At 38.3% G+C, this 20,389-nt stretch overlaps 1 protein-coding gene across 1 annotated transcript in view; it reads left to right on the top strand.

Moving 5' to 3' along the window:
• TG (thyroglobulin) overlaps positions 1–20,389 on the top strand; it is a 152,048-nt gene that overhangs the window by 51,291 nt on the left and 80,368 nt on the right. Inside the window, exons 27-35 of the mRNA XM_040080105.2 lie at positions 1,062–1,229; positions 1,748–1,813; positions 2,511–2,591; positions 4,663–4,800; positions 5,930–6,106; positions 7,042–7,153; positions 7,661–7,740; positions 9,236–9,379; positions 12,144–12,209. Coding sequence (XP_039936039.1) covers positions 1,062–1,229; positions 1,748–1,813; positions 2,511–2,591; positions 4,663–4,800; positions 5,930–6,106; positions 7,042–7,153; positions 7,661–7,740; positions 9,236–9,379; positions 12,144–12,209 — 1,032 coding nt within the window. The remainder of the gene's footprint in view (positions 1–1,061; positions 1,230–1,747; positions 1,814–2,510; positions 2,592–4,662; positions 4,801–5,929; positions 6,107–7,041; positions 7,154–7,660; positions 7,741–9,235; positions 9,380–12,143; positions 12,210–20,389) is intronic.

Genomic DNA, 20,389 nt, shown 5'->3' with positions numbered 1-20,389 from the left:
GGTCTCTTCCAACTCAGGATAGTCTATGATTCTGTGAAATCTAGGCATGTGCTAGCGGCTGCAATGTGACAAGCACTTCTCCAGTTTGGAGTGGAAACTGATCCTAGATTTTAGAAAATCTGTGAAAAAAGGTCACAAATTATCTGTGAAAGTTGTCAAGAAAATATTTCCAGAAAATTATTCTCTGTTTTTTTTTTTTTTTTTTTTTTTTTTTTTTTTAATCATAGTATTCTACATGATTTTGTAAAGTTGATTTCTCTATATATTTAGCATCAAATTTTGGGTTCTCTCTGCTTGTGAGCATAGAAAATGAGTATCTTTTTGGTTGGGGCAACTATTTGGATCACTTCTACAGGTAGATGCATTACTTGGACTGGCATTTTGCTTAAAAAGAAAGAAAAAAAGAAGGAAAAGGTAGCATATTCAATATCTTGTGTACCCAGTCCATAGAAACAAACTAGAGAGGGCATTGTAAAACCTTAGAAATGCCTGATCTGTGACACCAAGTGCAAAGCAAGAGCTGAGTATTGTCTAGAAGTTACGGTAACAGATTGATGCCAGAACATGTGGCCTTTAAACACTCTGGTCCCCCAACGCACATCACAGTGCTGGGAGAGACTCGGGCCTGGGATGACTGAAATCAGGCACCAGTTCAGGAAACCATTGCAGTAAAATTATAAAATTGCTGGGTTTTTGGTTCAGAACCTGTGATTGTAAGACCATCAAAGGATTGGATGTGTCTCTGTGGTGCTGTGAAGTGCTGAGAACATTATCAGATAATAGTAATATTTTATTAGGTGATAATAGTTTGTACCTGAAATCTCTGAAAATCAGGCTACAAATGTTTATTGGGTGTGAGTAGCTAACCTTAGCACTCAAATTTGAACATATGATTCTAATTTACTTATTTGGGTGGGTTTTGGGGTTTTTTTTGGTAGCAATACTGAAGGAAATCTCTCTCAGTGACACAGGTTCAGTCAGCACTTAGAGGAAGTATTGGAGGGCTTGGGTAGGTGCAAAGCACTAGTGGAGTGATGCAGCTGTGTCTTTTCCTGCTCTAGGTACCATCCTGTGCAGTTTGCTGAGCTCCCCAGACGTGCTGATCTGCAATGCCAAAGGCTGGAGTCCAGCAGCAAACTCAGCCATGGGTAGGATGTGTGATAGTGTGAGCTATGATGAGACGGAGAAGAGGTTTTCCTTCACCCTGGGAGGACAAGTGTTCAGTGGAAGTATGTCAGTGAATTACCTCAATTTACATTAGTTCTCTTTAATTGTTGTACAGACTCTGTCTTATTCACCAGCTTGCTCTTGTACTCCAATGCTCTTTTCAAGTAAATCCATATCACAAGAGAAAGAATTATCTGACTGGATGCATAGCTAGACAGATGAACTTCTCACATTTGGCTACATGAACATTAGTGAAAGTTGACACTGTGTTTAATGTGTCACTCTGTAATACTTGCAGCATTTAATTCAGGCAGATCCAAGCCAATAATCTGAAAGAAAGGTGAAGTCTGGAGCAAAGATTAAAAGGGAGATGCCCAGACGTACACAGTGAAAGTAATGATAGGAAACTGAGTAAAGTTTGGACCCAGATTAGCCCTGTGACATCTGGGACCTTCTTCCTTAGACTTTTATATTGTAATGAAGGTGATGCATAGTTTAGTGATGAGTTTTCTATGTGACTGAGCATTTAAAAAATATAGTTAGTTTAAACAGCTGTTCTAACATTTTTTTTCTTTATTAGCTTCTCAGCTGATGGAAGAGGCAGAAAGGAATTTCACTACCTTTCAGGAAATTTACCTGTGGAGAGGTAAGTTATCTCACAGAATTTTTTACAAAAACGTAAAATGAGCTCTAGAGTGTGGCAGATGTCTGTTCTATAGTGGAAATGTCACTGTCACTTCATTTCATGTTATCCAAATCAAGACACAACTCAGAAGTCTGTTTTGGCAGGGATATGTAATCTGGAGTAATTCTTCTACTGCCAGACTGCCAGTTTCATGAAATTTGAGTAAATTCTTGTGTCTGAGAACATAATTTATAACTTTTAATACTCTTGAAAAAGATGTCATGAAGACATCTGCCTTTGTCCCATCAGTGTCCATGTACCATAATGATTTGGCACGTTATGTCTAATTACATGGGTTATGTTTATTAGAAGAATAGCTGTATTTTTTATTTTTTTTTCTTTCTGAATCTCACCATGTACATGGCAGGACCTGCACAAATGATTTGTAATAAAGTTTTGTAGGTGCACAAAGCCTTCAGAATGCTGATGCTGAATACAAAGTGACTGAGGTTATGGCATTGACTTTTGTCATCCAAACAATGCATCTTGGTTTAGGTGCTCCCTAGAGTTATACAGAGATGGTTTTACTCATCCTTGATTCAACATTTGGAGGAACTACCAAAGTGGTGCACTTCATATATTTGTTCTGAGGATTGTCTTGTCTTATGAAAGAAAGATAAAGGGAATTACTTTGCTCTTGATTCCTGTTTCATTGCAGACTCTGATATGGTCACCCGGATGAAAACCTCTTTGTGTGAGGCTGCTGCTTTGAAGACAAAGGATGATCTCATGTTATCAGGTATTAGAGCAATAGCAGACAGAGCAGGCAACAGAAGAGAGCAGAGAGGGGGTGCAGAATTTAACCAGAAGATATTAAATATGTATTCATTATGGTATAGGTATTGTAAAGGCCAGGGGATTTCTCTGAAGTAGGATGTCTGATACGGGTTTTGAGAAAGATGTTCAAAATATAAGCCTGGCTTTATGATTCTTGCCTTGCCAGGGCAGGCTGGAAATGAAAATGTTAAAATGCTCAATGTGAAACTTGTTCCTTCAGACTTACTGAGCTGAAGAGGCACAAGAAATATGATTTGGCTGAGAAAAAAAATCACATAAACCCAGGAATGAAATCACTGGCCTGGATACCTGGGCATCTTTACTGCTACTGACAGTATGATTGTAAATACAGGCTGTAGAGAAACCCAGGATGAAACTGCGATCACAAGAACCATGCAATCTTCCATGCATGGTGACAGTGAGGGACCTGTGGACTTCTCTTAGCTCCTTTGTTATTCCAGGGTTTGCTCTTCATTATATGAAGTAATGTATAGGTCCAAAATAATTTGTAGGAAGTTACTGGAGTTTATTTAGGTCTTCAGCATCATAATCCTAAGAGAAAGTGAGCAGTGGAATTTGCTGAGAGCACCTTGATTCATTTTTAATGAATTATAATCTTTGCTGAGGAGTCTTGATGAATGTCTGAGCACATGATTTAATATGTGAAAAATCCTGAAAGGAAGTGAATTGCTGATTTTGCTCATAGAATTAGAAAATAAAGTAAACTAAACTAATTAAAAAACTAAAAATGCCCATTTACCTAGCAGAGCTCCCATACAGGTAGGGATATTTAAAGTCTAGACTTAAAAAGACAGAGAAAAAAATGCCCTTACTGTGGTGGTTGAAATTATCTTGCATTTACCTGCCAAAGCATGAGTGCAGCCCTTAGGGTTCTTCATTTACCTTGCTGGAGCTGATGATATCATTAGAACCTGCAGTTATGCAAGGAATGCAGATTTTTACCTCCATCCCTAAATATTCGTCTTGACACCAGCTGTTTAAGAGAAACTGAAAGGTGAAGTTATGACTTGAGAGGTAACAGGAATTATAGATTACCTTTTTTAGGAAGTCATGAGTACATCTGGGGAAATTTCTACAGAGCTATTATGACTTGATAATCATTTGTAAAACACAGGGTAATATATCTTTTCTAGTTTATGACAGAAAATTCAGTGCATTTTCACTGTGTCAGTAGGTTCTTCAGCACTTCAGCATCAATCATCAGCATGTCTTTACTTCTCCTTGTTTTCATTATTGTCTGATTATTTCACTGGATGTAAGATTAAGTAATACAATGTCTCACAATGTTGGAACTGGGGATGAGACATTTGATAAATAAGAAAGTGTTTATGAAGAAATTTATAAGAGATCAGTGAAGAGTGTCCATTTCTTTTAATACTGGTCCCTTATTTAAGGGGAGAAATTTGGAAACAAGAAAATACCTGTGATTGATTGATTGTTTCAGAGGGAGCTCAGGAGTATGAATCATTGCATACATGTCTAAAGGTCACAGGGATATGACAGAAACGAGTTATTTAATATGGTCTGTGGGAATATAAATTCAGATAAATGAGATTAAATGACTGAAATAGGTATTATACTTGTCAAGAAAATTTTTAAGACTCAGAGGTGTAAAAGCTTCTCAAGGGATTATAAGGAAACTGCTGTATTTTGAATTAACAAAACTACATCAATTAAGGAATTGTAAACATCCTCTGAATCCTCATACTTCATTGTTAGGATACTGTGTTGCATGACAGAGTAGAGAAAACCCTCTAATTTCTAGGAGCAGAAATTTTCATCTAGTTTTTGGATGTTGGAAATAGTCTGGCAGTGCTATTTTTTGCAGTGCCTACAGGAGAGTCACTGTGGGTGGACAATTCTGTTATTAAAAGCAGGCTTTGGTGTATTCTAGCCCTACAAAATGATTGCAGCTGTGAAAGGCAGAATTTTATATATAAATAAATATAATTAATTCCAGATCATAGTTAATTTTTTTTGTGTATGGGATTATTTGTTTGTTTGTGTCTCAGATTCCACAAAGGATCTTTTCTACCTAATGGACAACAGCCAGATACAAAATGACCAGAACTATTCTCTCCCTTACCAGCAGTATTGGGTCTTCAGGCAGAAGTACTCAGCTGAGGAAGCTCTGCTTTGGTGTCTCACGCGTAAGAAATCATGAGACTCTTATTCTCTAGGAAATAATAACTAACTAAAGTCTTTTAATAGGTGTTATAATAATGATGAGTAGAAACTTTGAGGGTTTTTTTGTAGACAACTCCTAAAATTTTCATGGAAATTTCCAATGGGGCCACCTGTTTCTCCTTTACAGTCTTTGCCTGCTGTGGCAGAAAGGATCCCATAATTCACCATCAGGGTGCCCTGTCATGGGCAAGAGAAGTCAAAGGTACAGCTTGGGCAATGCCCTGCTCTTCTTGGAGTGTTCCACTCCAAACAGAGAGATGGCATAGCGATAAAAGAAGGTAAAATGCAGACAATTGGAGTTAATGATAAATTACATTTTAATGCAGTAAACGGAGAAGAGTTTTTAGCTCTACCAGGAAGTCAGAACTAAGAGTGCTAGACAGTGCACAAAGATCACTGTAAGAGGTCAGTAGAGCTATTCCTGTTTAAAATTAAGCATTGGCACACATGTTTGCAGGAGCCATTGCCATAAGAATTAAGAAATGGGTTTGACAGCTTTGATCCTTTTTGAAGGTGCATTCTTACCCTGGGAAAAACTTCAGAACAAACTGCTACAAGCAAATGTCTTGAACAGTTGGTTCTAGGACAGGTGTGTTTAATTTTATGTGATACTTGAATGCTTCAGAAATATATTTTATAAAAACTTATTTAGACATTGTAGAGATTATTTTCCTTTGTATTTGTTAGAGATCATAACTGATGCAGAGTTCTCTTATGATTATACAATTTGTATGTCAGATTTACAAAAAAAAAAAAAAAAAAAAAAGAGATCTTAATGCATTAAAATACTAAATAGAGAGCAATACACTGGAGTAATGCTTGTCACAGCAGGGGAGTTTATCTTCCCAGTTAGCTGTGCTGTAACTCCTTTACTGTGCTCTCCAGGTAAACCTGCTCTTCAGTGCCACTAAAGCTAGAATCTTTCTCTTGCATTTTTAATTAATTAAATTAATTAATTTGCATGGTCAGTAGGATAATATTGAAATTCTCACTTTTGTTTGCTGATGGATTGCTTTGCTCTGAAAACATGGAGAGGAGCAGAGAGGGAAAGGGACCCTCGTGCGTGTAACTGTCCATGACTTTGTTTCCTAGGTTGTGCCCAAGAGGAAGAGTTTTGTCGAATGGCAGATCTGCAAAATGCCACAGACAAATACTTTGTCTGTACCCTCTACCCAGAGGCACAGATTTGTGACAGCAGCATCGACCAAATACCAGGAAACTGTGCAACTGTGCTACCCTGGCAACCACAGACACTGTACCATAGAAGAGGCAAGTTTTGGTATTTGGATATATATCTGCTCTAACTCTGGTAATGCTAGCCAGTGTTTTGGCTCTTGATCCTGAGATGAAAGGTCTGCGTGTATAAGTGAGTCTTGGGATGTGATGGTGCAAAGGCAGGTCAGGCTGTCCAGGCTATGGTTTTGCATTTTCAGTTCAGAATGGAAAGATATTAACCATGCATTTCATCCTGTCCACCTCAGCCATTCTCAAGTCAGAGAGGCTAAGTGGATCTCAAATTTGTATATCAGTTTTTAGCCCTTTTTAAAATATGGGTGAAATAGGAATATCATTGTAATGTTGTAATGTCACAATCTACCATTAAAATTAGCTAAATGAGTGTAATTTTTTTTTTTTTTTTTTTTTTTTTTTTTAGAAAATGCAGAGCTATAGATGTGACTTTTAACCTTTCCTCTTTGAATACTTGGGAAATTCAATGTTTTTCTCATAGGGCACATGAAAGGAAGTCTGTTTTCACTGTACAGGAACATGTAATTTTGCTGTGACAAATGTCCACTGAACTGAGCTATTCAATCATGTCATTTTGGGGAGCCCAAAGGGCAGCATGGGCTGATTAATACATGAGCACACTGGAGTGTTCCAGTCTGGAGCTGTATCCCAGTTTAGGGCCTTGTGGAAGACGTAACCTCAATACAGGTCTCAGAAACAAAAGGCCTGGCTGGAAGTCTTTCCTTGGTGATGTTATTTAAGCTTTCCGAGCCTTTACTTGGTGAATTTTTATTCATCTTCAGGCTCAACAATCAAAATTTTGCTGTGGTATGGTAGCATAAAACTTATCTTTTAATCAACCAGAGCTCAGAATAAAGGCGCAGACTGGACCCCAGCCATTTGATTACTTGACCAGTATTTGTGTACAACAAAGTTTAACTGATTTTTTCCAATTTTGTTTTTCTTTTTTCTTTCAGTCACTCTTAAAAGTTCTGTGAAGAGCTTCTATACACGTGTACCATTTCAGAAAGTAACAGAAATCTCAGTGAGGAATAAGACTGACATGAGCAGAAAAGCTGTTTCAGATGGGTAGGACATGAATGTTCCTTTGTTTTCTCTGGAATTTTAACCATGTCTGGAATTTCAAGGCCATGTTAAGCAGATAAAGGAAATCAGAAGTATTGATCCAAGAATTGCATTGTTTGAGAGTATTTAATGAAGAAAAAGATAACATGTGGTTTAAAGGAGATTTGTAATTTAGTTGAAAATAATAATCTATATAATTATTAATTATAGACACAAAAATTGTTACTTAAAATACTACTAATTACTAGTTTACCAGTTAAATCTCTTAGCAATGGTACACCAAATCATTTTACGCTGATATTTTTAGTGCAGATATCAAAATAATCATTGAAATTAATAGATGTAGTCTGGTAGGTGTATACTAATAAGCATAATTTCATCTACATATTGAAAACGTATGGAAGTGTGTATATATACTGGATCTTCAGCCTTACTGTGAAAGGCATCTCTACATGTTCTCAGTGCCTAATATGTCTAATGATACCATGGATAATGTTTTTACTTTGTTAGGTTTTTTGAGTGTGAGCGTTGGTGTGATGCTGATCCCTGTTGCACAGGATTTGGCTTTTTTAATGACTCCCAGCTGTCAGGTATTCCCCACCTGTTTTTATTTTTAAAATAACTTCAGTCTTTCTTCATTATCCAATTTTTTCCCTTCTTTTGTTCTGAAGCGCACTTTAAAAGCCCTTTCAGATCTCATGCAGCTCTCTTCAGCACCTTTTCGAGTAACCATAACCATTTCTAGGAGTTCAGCCTAATGACACATTCCACATTTCAGAAATTATTAAGAAAACTTCATGAGTCCTTAAGAGACTGCAGTTCCAACAGCATAAATTTCAAACTGATAGAACTCCAGTTTTTTCCCATTCATCAACCTCTCTTCAAAAGTGTTGCTTGACTTCTTTTAGCAACTTTTTCCCCTTTACTGTTGTTTCATTTTTTAAAGCCTAAAGGACTCTGAAACCTAAATATTGCTGAAATTAGGTGCATGCAAGCACATAATGTCTGTGGATACTCTGGGGCCATTTGGTCTTTTGGCTTTCTTGGTTGTCTGACCTTCTTTGCACTCAAATTTTAGTATTCTGCTTGAGGAAGAAAGTCTTCAGTTGGTGTTTAAAATTGCACGCCACCCAGCTCAAAGACAATGAAACAGATTTTAATATGTTACTACAAATTCAGATTTAGGTCACTGAAATGTGTATCTTTGTTTTTGGTGGAGTTGTGTGCTAATCAGCTCTCCCTGAGGTCATTAGGATGTTTTTATAATGCGTTTTGGAATTTGAAACACTTCAGAAATACATATTTTTAATTCCCTTTTTTGTTGAGTAGACAAAATTTTTACTTGGTCAGAAATGATTAGCTTAGTAGTTTAGATAAGAATTAATGCACAAATAAAAAGTAGTTGACAGTTTTCATACCTCCTTATGATCATATGAAATTTGAAGTCTTAACTAAATATAACTTTGAGTTTCTTTAAATACTTCTAAAATAAATTATAAAAAAAAAAATAATTGAGGCACACGACATGCAAAATGGACACATTTTTAGTTTATCTGATTAATATTTAATATCTATGACATTTCAGACATCCAGTCTTGGCACTCATATAGTCAAGAGAAGTTTCAGTAGTGATTTTCTCATGAACTGAAATCTTCAATGAAACTGTGTTTCAAACCCTCCATATTTTTCAGGAAAAAATTATTTACATTAGAGCTTTGAAAGAATTTTTGTCTTGATGTAAGTAGGGGATATGTTTCAACATACATGCATATTTTTAATTACATTAATATGAAAGGGCTGCTTACTCAGAGTCCTGACCTATGCTCAGTGAAATTATCTGTGAGTTTGAATTATAATGGATTTTAATGGTGGTACTCACCTTGCCTCACAATGAATTCAATGGGATTTTTCAGCACTAGTTTCAGTCACTTGGCTCATTTCAAGTATTTCCTTCCTTTGATTTCTAAGTCAGTGTAATTTGATTTAACACTCAGGGGAACCATGCTGTGCTCTTTTCCCTCACAACACTATCTAGAAAAGGAGAATTTTCCTCCTTGTTTCTATAACCATGTGCATCCTTGACAGGTGGAAAGATTGTGTGTGTGACTCTGAACAGCCTTGGAATCCAGATGTGTGCTGAGGAAACAAGAAGTGCTTGGCACATTTCAAACTGCAGTTCACCAGATGCTGAAATCAAAGTACACCCATTTGGCTGGTATGAAAAGCCTGGTAAGTGATGCAGGGCACATGACCTTTCTAATGGGTTTCTGCACATTGAAGTTTATTACTTTGTTTCAGTGTATAAAAATTCCAGCTTCCAGATGTAGGACCCATTTGAAAGGACCACAAATAGACAAGGCAAACAAGTACGTGCAAAGGAAAGAAAGGGGCAATTTAATATCCATTTTAATAGAAAAGGAATAGCAATACCTCAAAAATGTAGAATTTAATTTTTTAGATCCTATTGGAAACTTGTGGCCAGTGTCACAATTCAAATAAATTTTGCCTCACTGTGCAGTCCTGGCCAGGAAATCATTCTTTGTTTCTCCCTCTTGGGCTTATGGTTTTGTAATCCATGTGGACGCATAAACTCAAAAGGTTGGGGTTTGCTGCAAAATTTAAAATTCACTTTTGGTTGTTTTGGTAAAGAAATGACCAAGACCAAATTCCAAAGTGGACCTGTATTTTTTGAGTAGTAAGAGTTTAAAGAGAAGAGCAGTTACGAGATACTGCATTGTTTTCTTGGGAGGAATCAAACCCACTCCTAGTCAAGATGGATTTTGTTTTCCTTGGACAAACAAAATCTTCCTTGCTTTATTGAAAACTTTAAATGAGTTTTGCCATTTGTCACACTCCTTTTGGGCAGGTCTAGCTCTACTTTGTTAAGCTCTGATTTCACATAACTGAAAGAATAAGGAAAACAATTGTCCACCTGAGTTTGTCTCCCATTAAGGGAGGACAGCCGGTTCCTTGGTCACACAGACACGACTCCAGAGCAGACAGTCCCCATGGGCAGGTCTGGTGATGCTGACTGAATCAGGGAAAATTTTTGAATATAAAAATATAAATAATAAAAATACAAAATTTTCCATTGAAAGATCAGAAAAATACTTAAATTTATATACTTTTCCAGAAAGTTCTGTGAAATTGTGAAGTTAATGTTATGTCCAATCTAGAGAAATACTTTTTTCTGCTTATATTTCTGCTTTCCTTAGTTCTTGCAGAGTGGAGAAGGGCTGATAGCTGAGAGGACCGGGGGAACACAAAGCATGGATATATACTGTCCAGGGAATCTGATAGAAGGATACTCCAGTCAAAGCTGTGTAGAGATGGATCAGATTTTGTGGCAATACCTTGTATTTTACAGTGTTGATAAATAATACCTTCATTCACGCTCTAAGTGTCTGAAATATGAGCTCATTGTTGAGCTTTTCAAGTCTTGCACCGTCCCTGTGCGCACAGAACCATCCATGCCCTCTTGTGGGGCAGCCCTTGTTAAAGGGTAGGGACAGCATGGAAGCATTATGGAAGCTGGGAAGGGGTGGGCTGAGGGTCTAGCACTGAGAGGAAGGGAACAACACCCTGATAAAGCAATGGCAGCATCCTAATGGCAGCAGGAGTTGAGATGCAGACAGGGGTAAGAGTGAAGAAGAGAAGAAAGGTGGAGCGAAGAGGTGACAGCAGAGGTGTAGATAAACTTCCATTTCTTAGGATAGTTTTCCCCTTGTTGGCAAAGAACCAACAAAAAATAAAGGCTTTTTCTCACATGACAGACAGAGGGATGATGAAGAGGAGCCTGGGGTGTATGCAAAGTAGGGAATGTTAAGAGAGACAGTGACATTTCCTTATGCATCGAGGGAGCTACAGATGTGTTTTGACCGTAACACACAGCAAGGCACAGATGTTTATGCAAATGGAGATATTTACAGAAAAAAATTTGTATCGGTTGTGCTGGTGTGTTGAAGGTCTGGGTAACCAGGAAAAGAAACAAAAAGGTTCTGAGGCTGAAGACGAAAATGAGTAAAATCTGAAGGAGTGATTTACTGTAGGCAGTGGGATGTTAGCATGATACAGGGTCTTTGGCTGTATTCCACAGTCTTGTTTGAGGAAGAGACTTCTGTCTCTGGCTAAGTTGATGTGTGAGCTGTTTGCTGCACAGCTCTGCTCATGAGCAATGTGATTTTGTGTAGTCAGAGCTGAAGCTCAGTCAGAAGGAGACTTAGAGTAGTATTTCAAAGAGTTTTGGATAGGCCAGTCCTTCACTGCTGTGAATGGGAAAACCTCTGAGTTTGTAGACATCAATTGGTTACGTGCATGGGTAATACATACTGGAAGAAGTTAAAAGAAAATTGAATCTGTCTTCATCTTCAGTAGGGATAGTAATTTTTTATGTCTTAGTGGAGAAGTTATAACTGATTTGACTAGCCAAAGTGTTTTACAAAATATGGATGCACAGGGGAAACTTAATTTTTATTATTTGTGATTACAAAATATTTATGGGAAGTATTAGCAAATGAGAAGGTTTTTGTATGGAAATGAATATGAAGTTTTGTGTATGATGAATTCTTATTTGAACTTCAATTTGGAAAACATTGTGCTGGAAAATGCCTTGTTTATAATTCATATTTCTGAGAAATTCCAGTTTGCTGGAAGCAGAGAGAATCTCATGTCTCTCCTTGTGCAGAAACCTGAATACAGAGAGGGGCATAGAAAAAACTGTAGAAATACTGAAATGAGTTGTTCATAACTGCATCTCAAAAAGCGTTTGTAGAAATCTTTATAAATACAGAAATTTAGAGAAATCTGGTTTCATGTACAAGTTTGTCTTGATTAGGTAACAAAGCAGCCTTGCATCCTTGCTTTTGGTGTTTGTGGGGAGAAGATGCAACATCCAGATCTGAGAAGTAATGCTAGAAATACTGAGTATCAATTGCATTTTTATGCCTTTAAGTATTATTGTTTTCAATTGTGTTGGGGTTTTTTCTGCTTTTAGCTGACTTGAAGAGCACCATTCCCAACCTGTGTCCACCTGTTAGTTTACCTCTCAGACTGGAAAGTGGTAAGTATATTTATGGATTGGAAAAAACCAAAACCAAACAAACCATCACCACCAACCCCAACCAAAAAAAAAAAAAAAAAAAAAAAAAAGATATTGCTGAAAGATAATGCTATAATGAAAATGTTCCCCATGAGGTTACTCACATAGGTGTTTACTCATTTCCATTAATTTAGTATCATTTAAATGAAAGAACTATCATGTCCGCAATGCTGACTTGATTTCTCACACTCATTGCCACATGAGGTCACTGAGAGAAAACATTTGCCAGGACTGATGAAAAATTTTATTTATGAGCATGGATGTATCACTTTTCCAGATACTATGAATCTTACGGTACTCACATACATTATTTTTAAAGTGGGTGGATCTTCTTAGTAAATGAAACTTAACTGCTGTCCTTCAGGGTTTTGTGCCTACTGCCCCCTAAATATATATGCAAATTGTCAGCAGCTACAGGCTTCCCTGAAGTGTCCTTTCCAGAAATACACTGCATAGCTGTGAAATGCTGTGTGTAACAGAAAGGAAGAGCGTGGACTGGCTATTAGAAAACTCAGTTTAACCCTCCAGTTATACTGAAATTTAGAAGTCACTTCCATCTCTGCCTTTGATTTTCTGTTTGGTCTGAACAAATATTTAAACTGATTTAATCTGTCTTTCTATAAACCATATGCAACTGAGCATGCAGGAGGCTTGATATTTGCAAAGAATTTTCAATACTCAGTTCAGAATTTATTATGACCTGTCTTTTCGTCATACCTATAACCACCAGTCATGATCAAGTTTGGTCTATTTTTTAGTAGAATTTGTGCTTTTTAAATGATCATTTTAATGCAATAGAAGGAAAACTCCTATCTTTCTAGGTAAGCAGAAAATTTTTGTGCAAAACACTTTGAGGAGGTGGTGGGATAGGCCTGGTGTGTAGGTTGGGCAGATCAACTCCTTTGCAAACTGTTTTTCCCATGGAAAGTGGAAAACAACTTCACTATAGCTTTCTTCCTCCCACAGTGAAGCTTGGTAGTAATTTTGTCATTTTCCTTTTATGTTTTTCTTGCTTGCTTAAATCTAGGAAAAGGGTGACCTAAGCAGCACTTAAGAAAATCAGGAAATTAAGTCTTTTTGCTGTTTGCCTTCAGCTCTAAGAGGCTGCCCAGAGCAGCAGCCCCAGCAAGTGAGGTGCTCATCTTTTGCAACAACCCTGATCTATCACACTCATTTCCAGGCCATCTTTCCAAAAGCAACTAGGGACGTCTCTAGTTTGCAGAGATCTGGTTAACAACCCAAGGAGGCAGAGCTTCCCACAAGGATGCAGGAAGAGTGGGTTAGAGTGATTACCCTGGGGACTGACAATGATTAGAAGAAGTCACATAATTCCAGAGCACAACAAGGCTGGAAGTCAAATCAGCGCCGGTTTCCGGGACACTTTGTGGCTCTGACACCACTGGAGCAATACAGAGCAACACATTCAAAATGCAACTGGACACCATCTGTCCTTATGTTCTGCTTCATTTTGATAGTAAAAGTACCAGACTGGTTATTTAGGTCAGACTGTTATCTGGCCTGTGTTGTCAGAGGTTTTAGAAAATTTTCAAAAACATTGTTTCCAAACACTTTATGATTGCATGTTGTATTAGCATGTGCTATAGAAAACTGTTGTAGAATTTTAGAAGTTTTAGAGTTGGGCGAGCATTTACTGAATTTTATATGCTGTGGCAATGCTTGTACATGAGAATAAAAAATTACTGTTGCTGCTCTGTGGTAGCCAGATGGTGAGTGTGAGAAAATATCACTATTTAAAGGGCACTGCCATGAATAGATATATGTGTGTGTGTGAATGCAGAGCATATCTCTACATCTAAAAAAGTATAAATTTTTCCATTGGAAGATCAGAAAAATACTTAAATTTGCATACTTTGCCAGAAGGCTCTGCAAAATCGTGATGTTAACATTATGTCCAATCTAGAGCCTGAGTTAACTGGAGCTTTATTAAGGCCTACATTTAAGTGAAAGTTAATACACTGACTGCCTCATCTCCTAGTCAGCCAGTTTGCAATACTCAGGACAGAGTGCCCAGCTTCCTCCCATTTGCAGTCAGGATGCTGCTCCATTCAGAATCTGTGGTGTTTGAAGCCCCAATGTTTTGTGAGGAAACCCAGATGAGCAGACTTATTTTCAGTCTGGAGGGAAGTAGATGCTTTGCCTGTTTTACTCATTCTTCTCAACAGAGAGGGTAGAGGCTTTGTGGGACCATAAAATAACAGAAAGATCTCATCAGGAAGCTTTTTTCCAAGAAAATGGATAGCAAAAGGAAGGATAGGGAAAATGGGGCAGGAGACCTGATGACAAAGGAGATGGAAAAGGACAAGGTGCCTTCTTCACCTCAGTCTTTCCTGGCAAGTCCAGCCTTCAGGACCTTCAGACTGGGGGAGGAGTGCAGCCAGGAAGTTTTAGCCTTAGAGAAGGAGGATCAGGTCAGGGACCAAGCTGGACATACAAATCCAGAAATGCAGAGGGAGCTGGTTAATGTCATTCTGAGGCCACTCTCCACCTTTGAAGGTCATGGGGGAGATATTTATTTTCCTTCTGTTGCCTGGTCTGGGCTTTTGAAGAAGTTCAGCAGCAGTAATCACCATGAAATGCCTAGACCTTTGAATCTGTGATGACAGTAATAATTTTCAGGAGCAACTTCTTTTCATGTCTTGTCATAGAGCAGCCTGCAGCCACTAGGGAGATGCAAGAAAATACCTTTCCCTATGTAAGGCCAATCCTGGGAGAGACACAGCAAAAGGAGAGGGTCATGGTTCTTCCTGTTCTTTGTCTTGTACCAGAATGTTCATCCAGCAACCCATTGCAGCCTTGTGATTTCTCTCAAAAGCCTGAGGCTCCAGTGGGCTTTTCCCAAATTATTGCCCCTACAAACAACATTTCTGTGTGTTTCTAACATTCAATAGATTCCCCATTAGACTGTGAAAAAGGGGAATTAGTGCTCTGTAGTACCTGTAGCCCACTACTCTCTAGCAGGAGGGAGGTGAACTGCACAATGTATTTTACCTGAATTCTCATTGATTTGTTGTTGCTTCAGCAAGTTTTGCCTGCTTGCAAAAGCCTTTCTGCTACAAGGCTAAAGTCTCCAAGTCATCTCATCTCCAGGCTCTGGTGTATTTAACTGAATGTATGGTTTTCATCTTTAACTGAATGAATACTTCCATTTAGTTCTATACATCGATTGCGTGGAGCAGAGCGTGCTTCTGCTGGTCTGTTGTGATTTCCACATGGTTACTGTGATCTGAGAAGTGGTGCTTGAAAAACTGATAGCCTGAACTCACTGGGGAAATTCAAGTTGTTGCGTTTGGAGCATTTTTTTTTCCCCTGTAGAAGGTTGTGATGACTCTGAGTATGGAACCATCTGTGGGGAGTTTTAGGTATGATCTGTGACCTTTAACAATGGGAGAACAGATGTTATTTTAAGACTGCCCGTACTGAAAATGCTCATATGTCATCTTGCAGTCTTGGTTTACTTAGGCTGGTATTTAAATAACGACTCTGCTCTGTTGTGTGAATATAGTGGACTGTCTTATAAAGAGAAAACAGCAAGGTCTCATAACTAGGATTGAGATGGAATTTCCTGCAGCCAGATGTAAGCTAGGGGAGATAAGATTTTTTTTTTTTTAATGATATAATTTTTTATTGTTATTTTCCAAACATGCAACACTGTTATTCAAACAGTTTATGCACAAGGGTTTAAGTTTTGGAAATTTTTATATGTCTGCAAATTAGTCTGAAAGAAGCAAAACAATCCATGAGACATATTATGCGAATTTATAGAAGGAATAATTGTGCTTAAAGCAGATGGGAGAACCTGCAAATACTCCTGCATGTGTGGGAGGAGCAACCCTGATGACTTTTGACTTTGTTACAAGATTTATTAATTTTATACAGTAATTATCTAAACTTCAATGAATATTTTTGTCTTCAGTTCTAACTAGAACATGCCCATCTATCTTAGATTTGGCAGGTGTTGGGAGGCAGTGGCCCTTACAGGGTGGTTCCTGCATGGCCCTGTGGATTAAAAACAGATCATGTGGATTCTGTTCCCACTCCATGCAAATCGAGTAATTAATTGAGAAACCACCAAGGCATGTGGATGTGATGATCTGTTAGACCCTTCCTGTTCCTGCCTCCTATGATCCCCTAATGATTTATAGCCATTCCCTTGAGGCAGGACTGAGCAGAGCAGTGGCTACAGGATATTCCAACATGGGGTTAAATTTCCCACCAGTCTGTGTCTGTACATGGGGTATTTCCATTCTCAGGAGAGTTGCTGATGGTAGCACAAGTGCTGATGTATCTGACTTTGGTGATTAATAGTATCATTTATCTTCCTGTTTTCCCACAGTGTTGAGTATTTGTCAGAGACATCCTTGGTGTGAAACAAAGACAGCCTTGTTTTATCCATTTTTGGGAACTGATTTACCGTGCTCCCACACAGCAAATTTGATCTCTGACATGGAATTACTCAATCTTTGGTCTTAAGGTTGATTTTTATTGTTTGTAAATATAAGGATTTTATCCTTTTGAGATCATCTTATTTTAAACCTGGATAAATACCTAGTATATTTTTAATATCTGCTTACTATATCATTTGCTATAATTGGCACCCCCAGAGGAGAAAGAAAGCTTGTATTTAACAGGAGCATAACAAGATTGCTCCCTGCTAAAGGCCAGAAATACACAGTTGTTATTTTTGAGACTTGTCTGAGGTGTTTTAATTACAGTTATTATGCAGCAGTTTAAATAAAATCACTCATTTTGAATTATACAAATCTCAGCGGATCAACAAAAATGAGAAGTAGTTATATTTTAGGAAGATTACGTTTTCTGCAGGTCCACTCTGAGTTGATGATTTGTTGGCTTTGAAGATTGTTGATATACAGACAGGTTAGCAGTCTGTTGAAGAAAACCTTTGAAAACTAGGAATATAAAGCTCTGAGTTCAGTCTGTTAGCATGTTTTGGGTTTGAGTCGGGGGTATTAAGTATGGCTCACAAATTTCAGAATTAAGATCAGAATTTGTCTTTCAAACATAAATCAGGCATACTGAACCCAGAGGTCTGATTTATTTACCTCCTTAACTTCCTGTTGACCTCCTCAACTTCACAAGTTTTCTTTTAAATTTAACTTGTTGTTTTAATGCACTTCTGTATCTCTGTTTCCTTATATCGAGTGTTAAATTTGCAGCAAACGCATAATTGATGCCTCTTTTCTTCCACTGAAATCAGTGATGAAACTTTTGTTGACTTTGTGACAAGGTTTTTATAATCTCATTGCCTGTGAAAGTGGGAGGCTGAACTCTGTGTCTCCAGGAAATCTATTCCAGTCTTGTGATCTTGTGACTGGAGTGGGAACAGAGTAAGGCCTGCGTGAGTCTTTGTGCAAATCCAGTCTTAAACCTTGCCTACCCAAACAAGAACATCTGGAAGAGGGAGGCTCTCTGCATGGGACATCTATAATTTTGCAATAAGAGTTAGAGGGATGGCTGGATTCAGAGGGCTGCAATTATCCAATGAAGGCCTTTGCCAAAATGTGGGTTGGAAGGTCAGCACTTAACCTATATATAAATCAGAAACATCTTCCAGCCCATCAGGTGCACTGTGCATTGCCAGTAGCACAGAGCCAGTCTGTAGCTCTGCCATGTGAGAGCAGTTTCCAGATGAGGCAAGTTTCAATCAGCCATGGAAAGTTGTGTTTTGTTCATGGATTGAAGTGGGTGTGCATGGCTGTGGCAATGCTGGATCTGCTTTCAGGAGAAGGCAAGAACCAACTAATATCCCAAGTATCTTTAGCAGCTCACTGCTGGCTGTCAATGTCCATAGTGGTGCCATGCACGGCTTTGGCTTAAAGAGTTTTGCTCTGTTGTTAAAATAAGCATTAACATTTCTTCATCTCTCTGCATCTGGGGTCAGCTGGGCAGAAAAAGGGAAAAGGAAATAACCCTGAGAGTCTCAGCATTTAAATCTGACCTGAGATCATGAATCCTTCATCCAGGATGGAGAATGAAAACTAAAAAAAAACCAACCTAAACCCCAACCCAGCCCAAAAAACCTCCCATTTGAGAGGTGGCAAGGGTCACTTCTGTGAGATTTAGAGCGATGAATAATCAGTTTAGATAGGAATGTATGAGCTGTGGATGTTTGCACCATGAGTGGTCACTCTTCCATGCCTAGCACGGGCTGCAAAGTGCCCAGTGTGCCTCATATGTATATATATATATATACAAGGCATGCTCCTGGCTTGACTCTGTCCCACATAAAGGGATAAAATAAATTTCTAGTGTAGAAGTAGAAAATTTATCTTGTGAAATAGGTATAGGAGGCAAATTTCAAGTGTCAGAGGTGTAAATCTGAAAAGTTTATTTTGTTTTTGTGGATCAATTTTGAATTTCTTTTCCTGAGAGAGCAAGGATCCATCTAAATGTTTGGCCTGTGGGAAGTGGAGGCAAATGAGGATGATGAGACTGTCCCGAAGTCACTTGGTGAATCAGGGAAGCTGTGGAAGGAGAGTCTGGGGAAATATCTTCCAAAACCACTGGTGCACCCGGACTTTTTTGCTAAATCCACACAAGGCTCTGTTTTGAAGGAACCACAGCTGGTAATTTGAAGCTTTGTGTTTGAACCTAGAGAGATTTTGCTTGTTCCAGTAACAGGACCTCAGCTGTTGATACTGTAGACAGCACAGGATGGCAATGTTGCTCTTAGGTAAAAACAAACTTTGAGTCATATTGATAAAAGAAATCTTTTTTTTTGTTCTTCAGAAAATAAAAACCTCAAACCACAGACTGAAAACTTAAATTGGTAAGATTCAATCTGGAAAAGAAAGACCTGGGGGATCTAGTAATGCAGGCAGAAAATCTCTGGAGATGATGTAATGGTTAATTCTCCATCACTTAAAATTGATGTATATTTTTAAGTATCTTTCTAAATAAGTGCCACAAACTCTCACCCTAGATACAGAGGCTGAAGTTTTCTAACATATGTCATGCAACAACTCATAGTGGATGTTTCTAAAAAAGATAAACCACTGACAATATGAAAAATAGTCATTTCCACATGACTAAAATCACTCTGTTCCTCTAAAATAATTGAATAGTCAGTTCTTAAAGGTAAGAAAAAACCCACAGCAGTGAGTGTGTTATACAAGTCGAGCTGTGACTGCAGGGTCACTGCTCCAAATTCAGATTCCCTCTGAATGTAGCACTGATGATGACTTTGCTTCTCTGTGACTCAAGTAAGCTTGTGGTGTTAACATAAAACAGTGCAACAGCAAAATAACCTTCATTTCTACTTAGCTGGAGACTTTCAGCCTCTCACTCTTAGAAAAGTTGCTCACAACTATAAGAGGAGTGGAATGATTTTGATTGTAAAGGACCCATGGAGCCCAATCTTGCCTTCTTGCCTCTAGTTTAAAATCTGAACTTTGCGAAGTTCCATGGAATACAGGTTAGTTCATCACTCCATCAGATGCTTTCTTCAGCAAGGGGGATGGCAAAGGAAACAATCCCTAATGTAACAGCCTTGGTAATGGTGGTAGCACATCAGCTTTTTTTCAGCTTGTGCTTCATGAGGTAACTCATGTTTGAGGTTTTCACTTCCTAGGAAAGGATTTACCCTGCAAAAGAAAAGACTTTTTGCGTCATTGTAGAATCCTGAAATGTGGCAGTTACTCTGTGCTGTCATGAATGATACAATTGTTATGAAATCAAATTTAGTCACTGCTGTTCCCTGCCTATTTGCTCAAGGAAGGATTCAACCAGCCTTGTCTGTGGTGTGTTTTGTATCTTGGGTTTTCATCAACTGGACAAGTGTGTCAACACCAGACTTCCAAGTTGATTAAATGGACCCCAGACCTCAGTCTCAGGTCTGATGTTGAGTGCTGTGGTCAAACTGTCTTTCTGTGAGAGGGGGAGAAAGGAAACTTTGGCCATCTTTGCCAGTCACTGATTTCTCAGTAGAATGAAAGAAATGTTTGGTGAAAGGACAGGTCATGACTTTTTCATCTGTGTGGGTCAATGAACTCAAGGGCAGGACCTGCTCACCAGGAATAGCAAAGGAACAGCTGACTCTGCTCTGTCCTCACCCTACAATTACATGGGGAGGGCAGCACAGACGTACTGTTTAGGACTCAGTG

Source organism: Hirundo rustica, chromosome 1 (genome assembly GCF_015227805.2).
Source record: "Hirundo rustica isolate bHirRus1 chromosome 1, bHirRus1.pri.v3, whole genome shotgun sequence".
Taxonomy (NCBI): domain Eukaryota; kingdom Metazoa; phylum Chordata; class Aves; order Passeriformes; family Hirundinidae; genus Hirundo; species Hirundo rustica.
The sequence above is the reverse complement of the archived record's forward strand: the minus strand, read 5'-3'. Positions and strand labels throughout refer to the sequence as shown.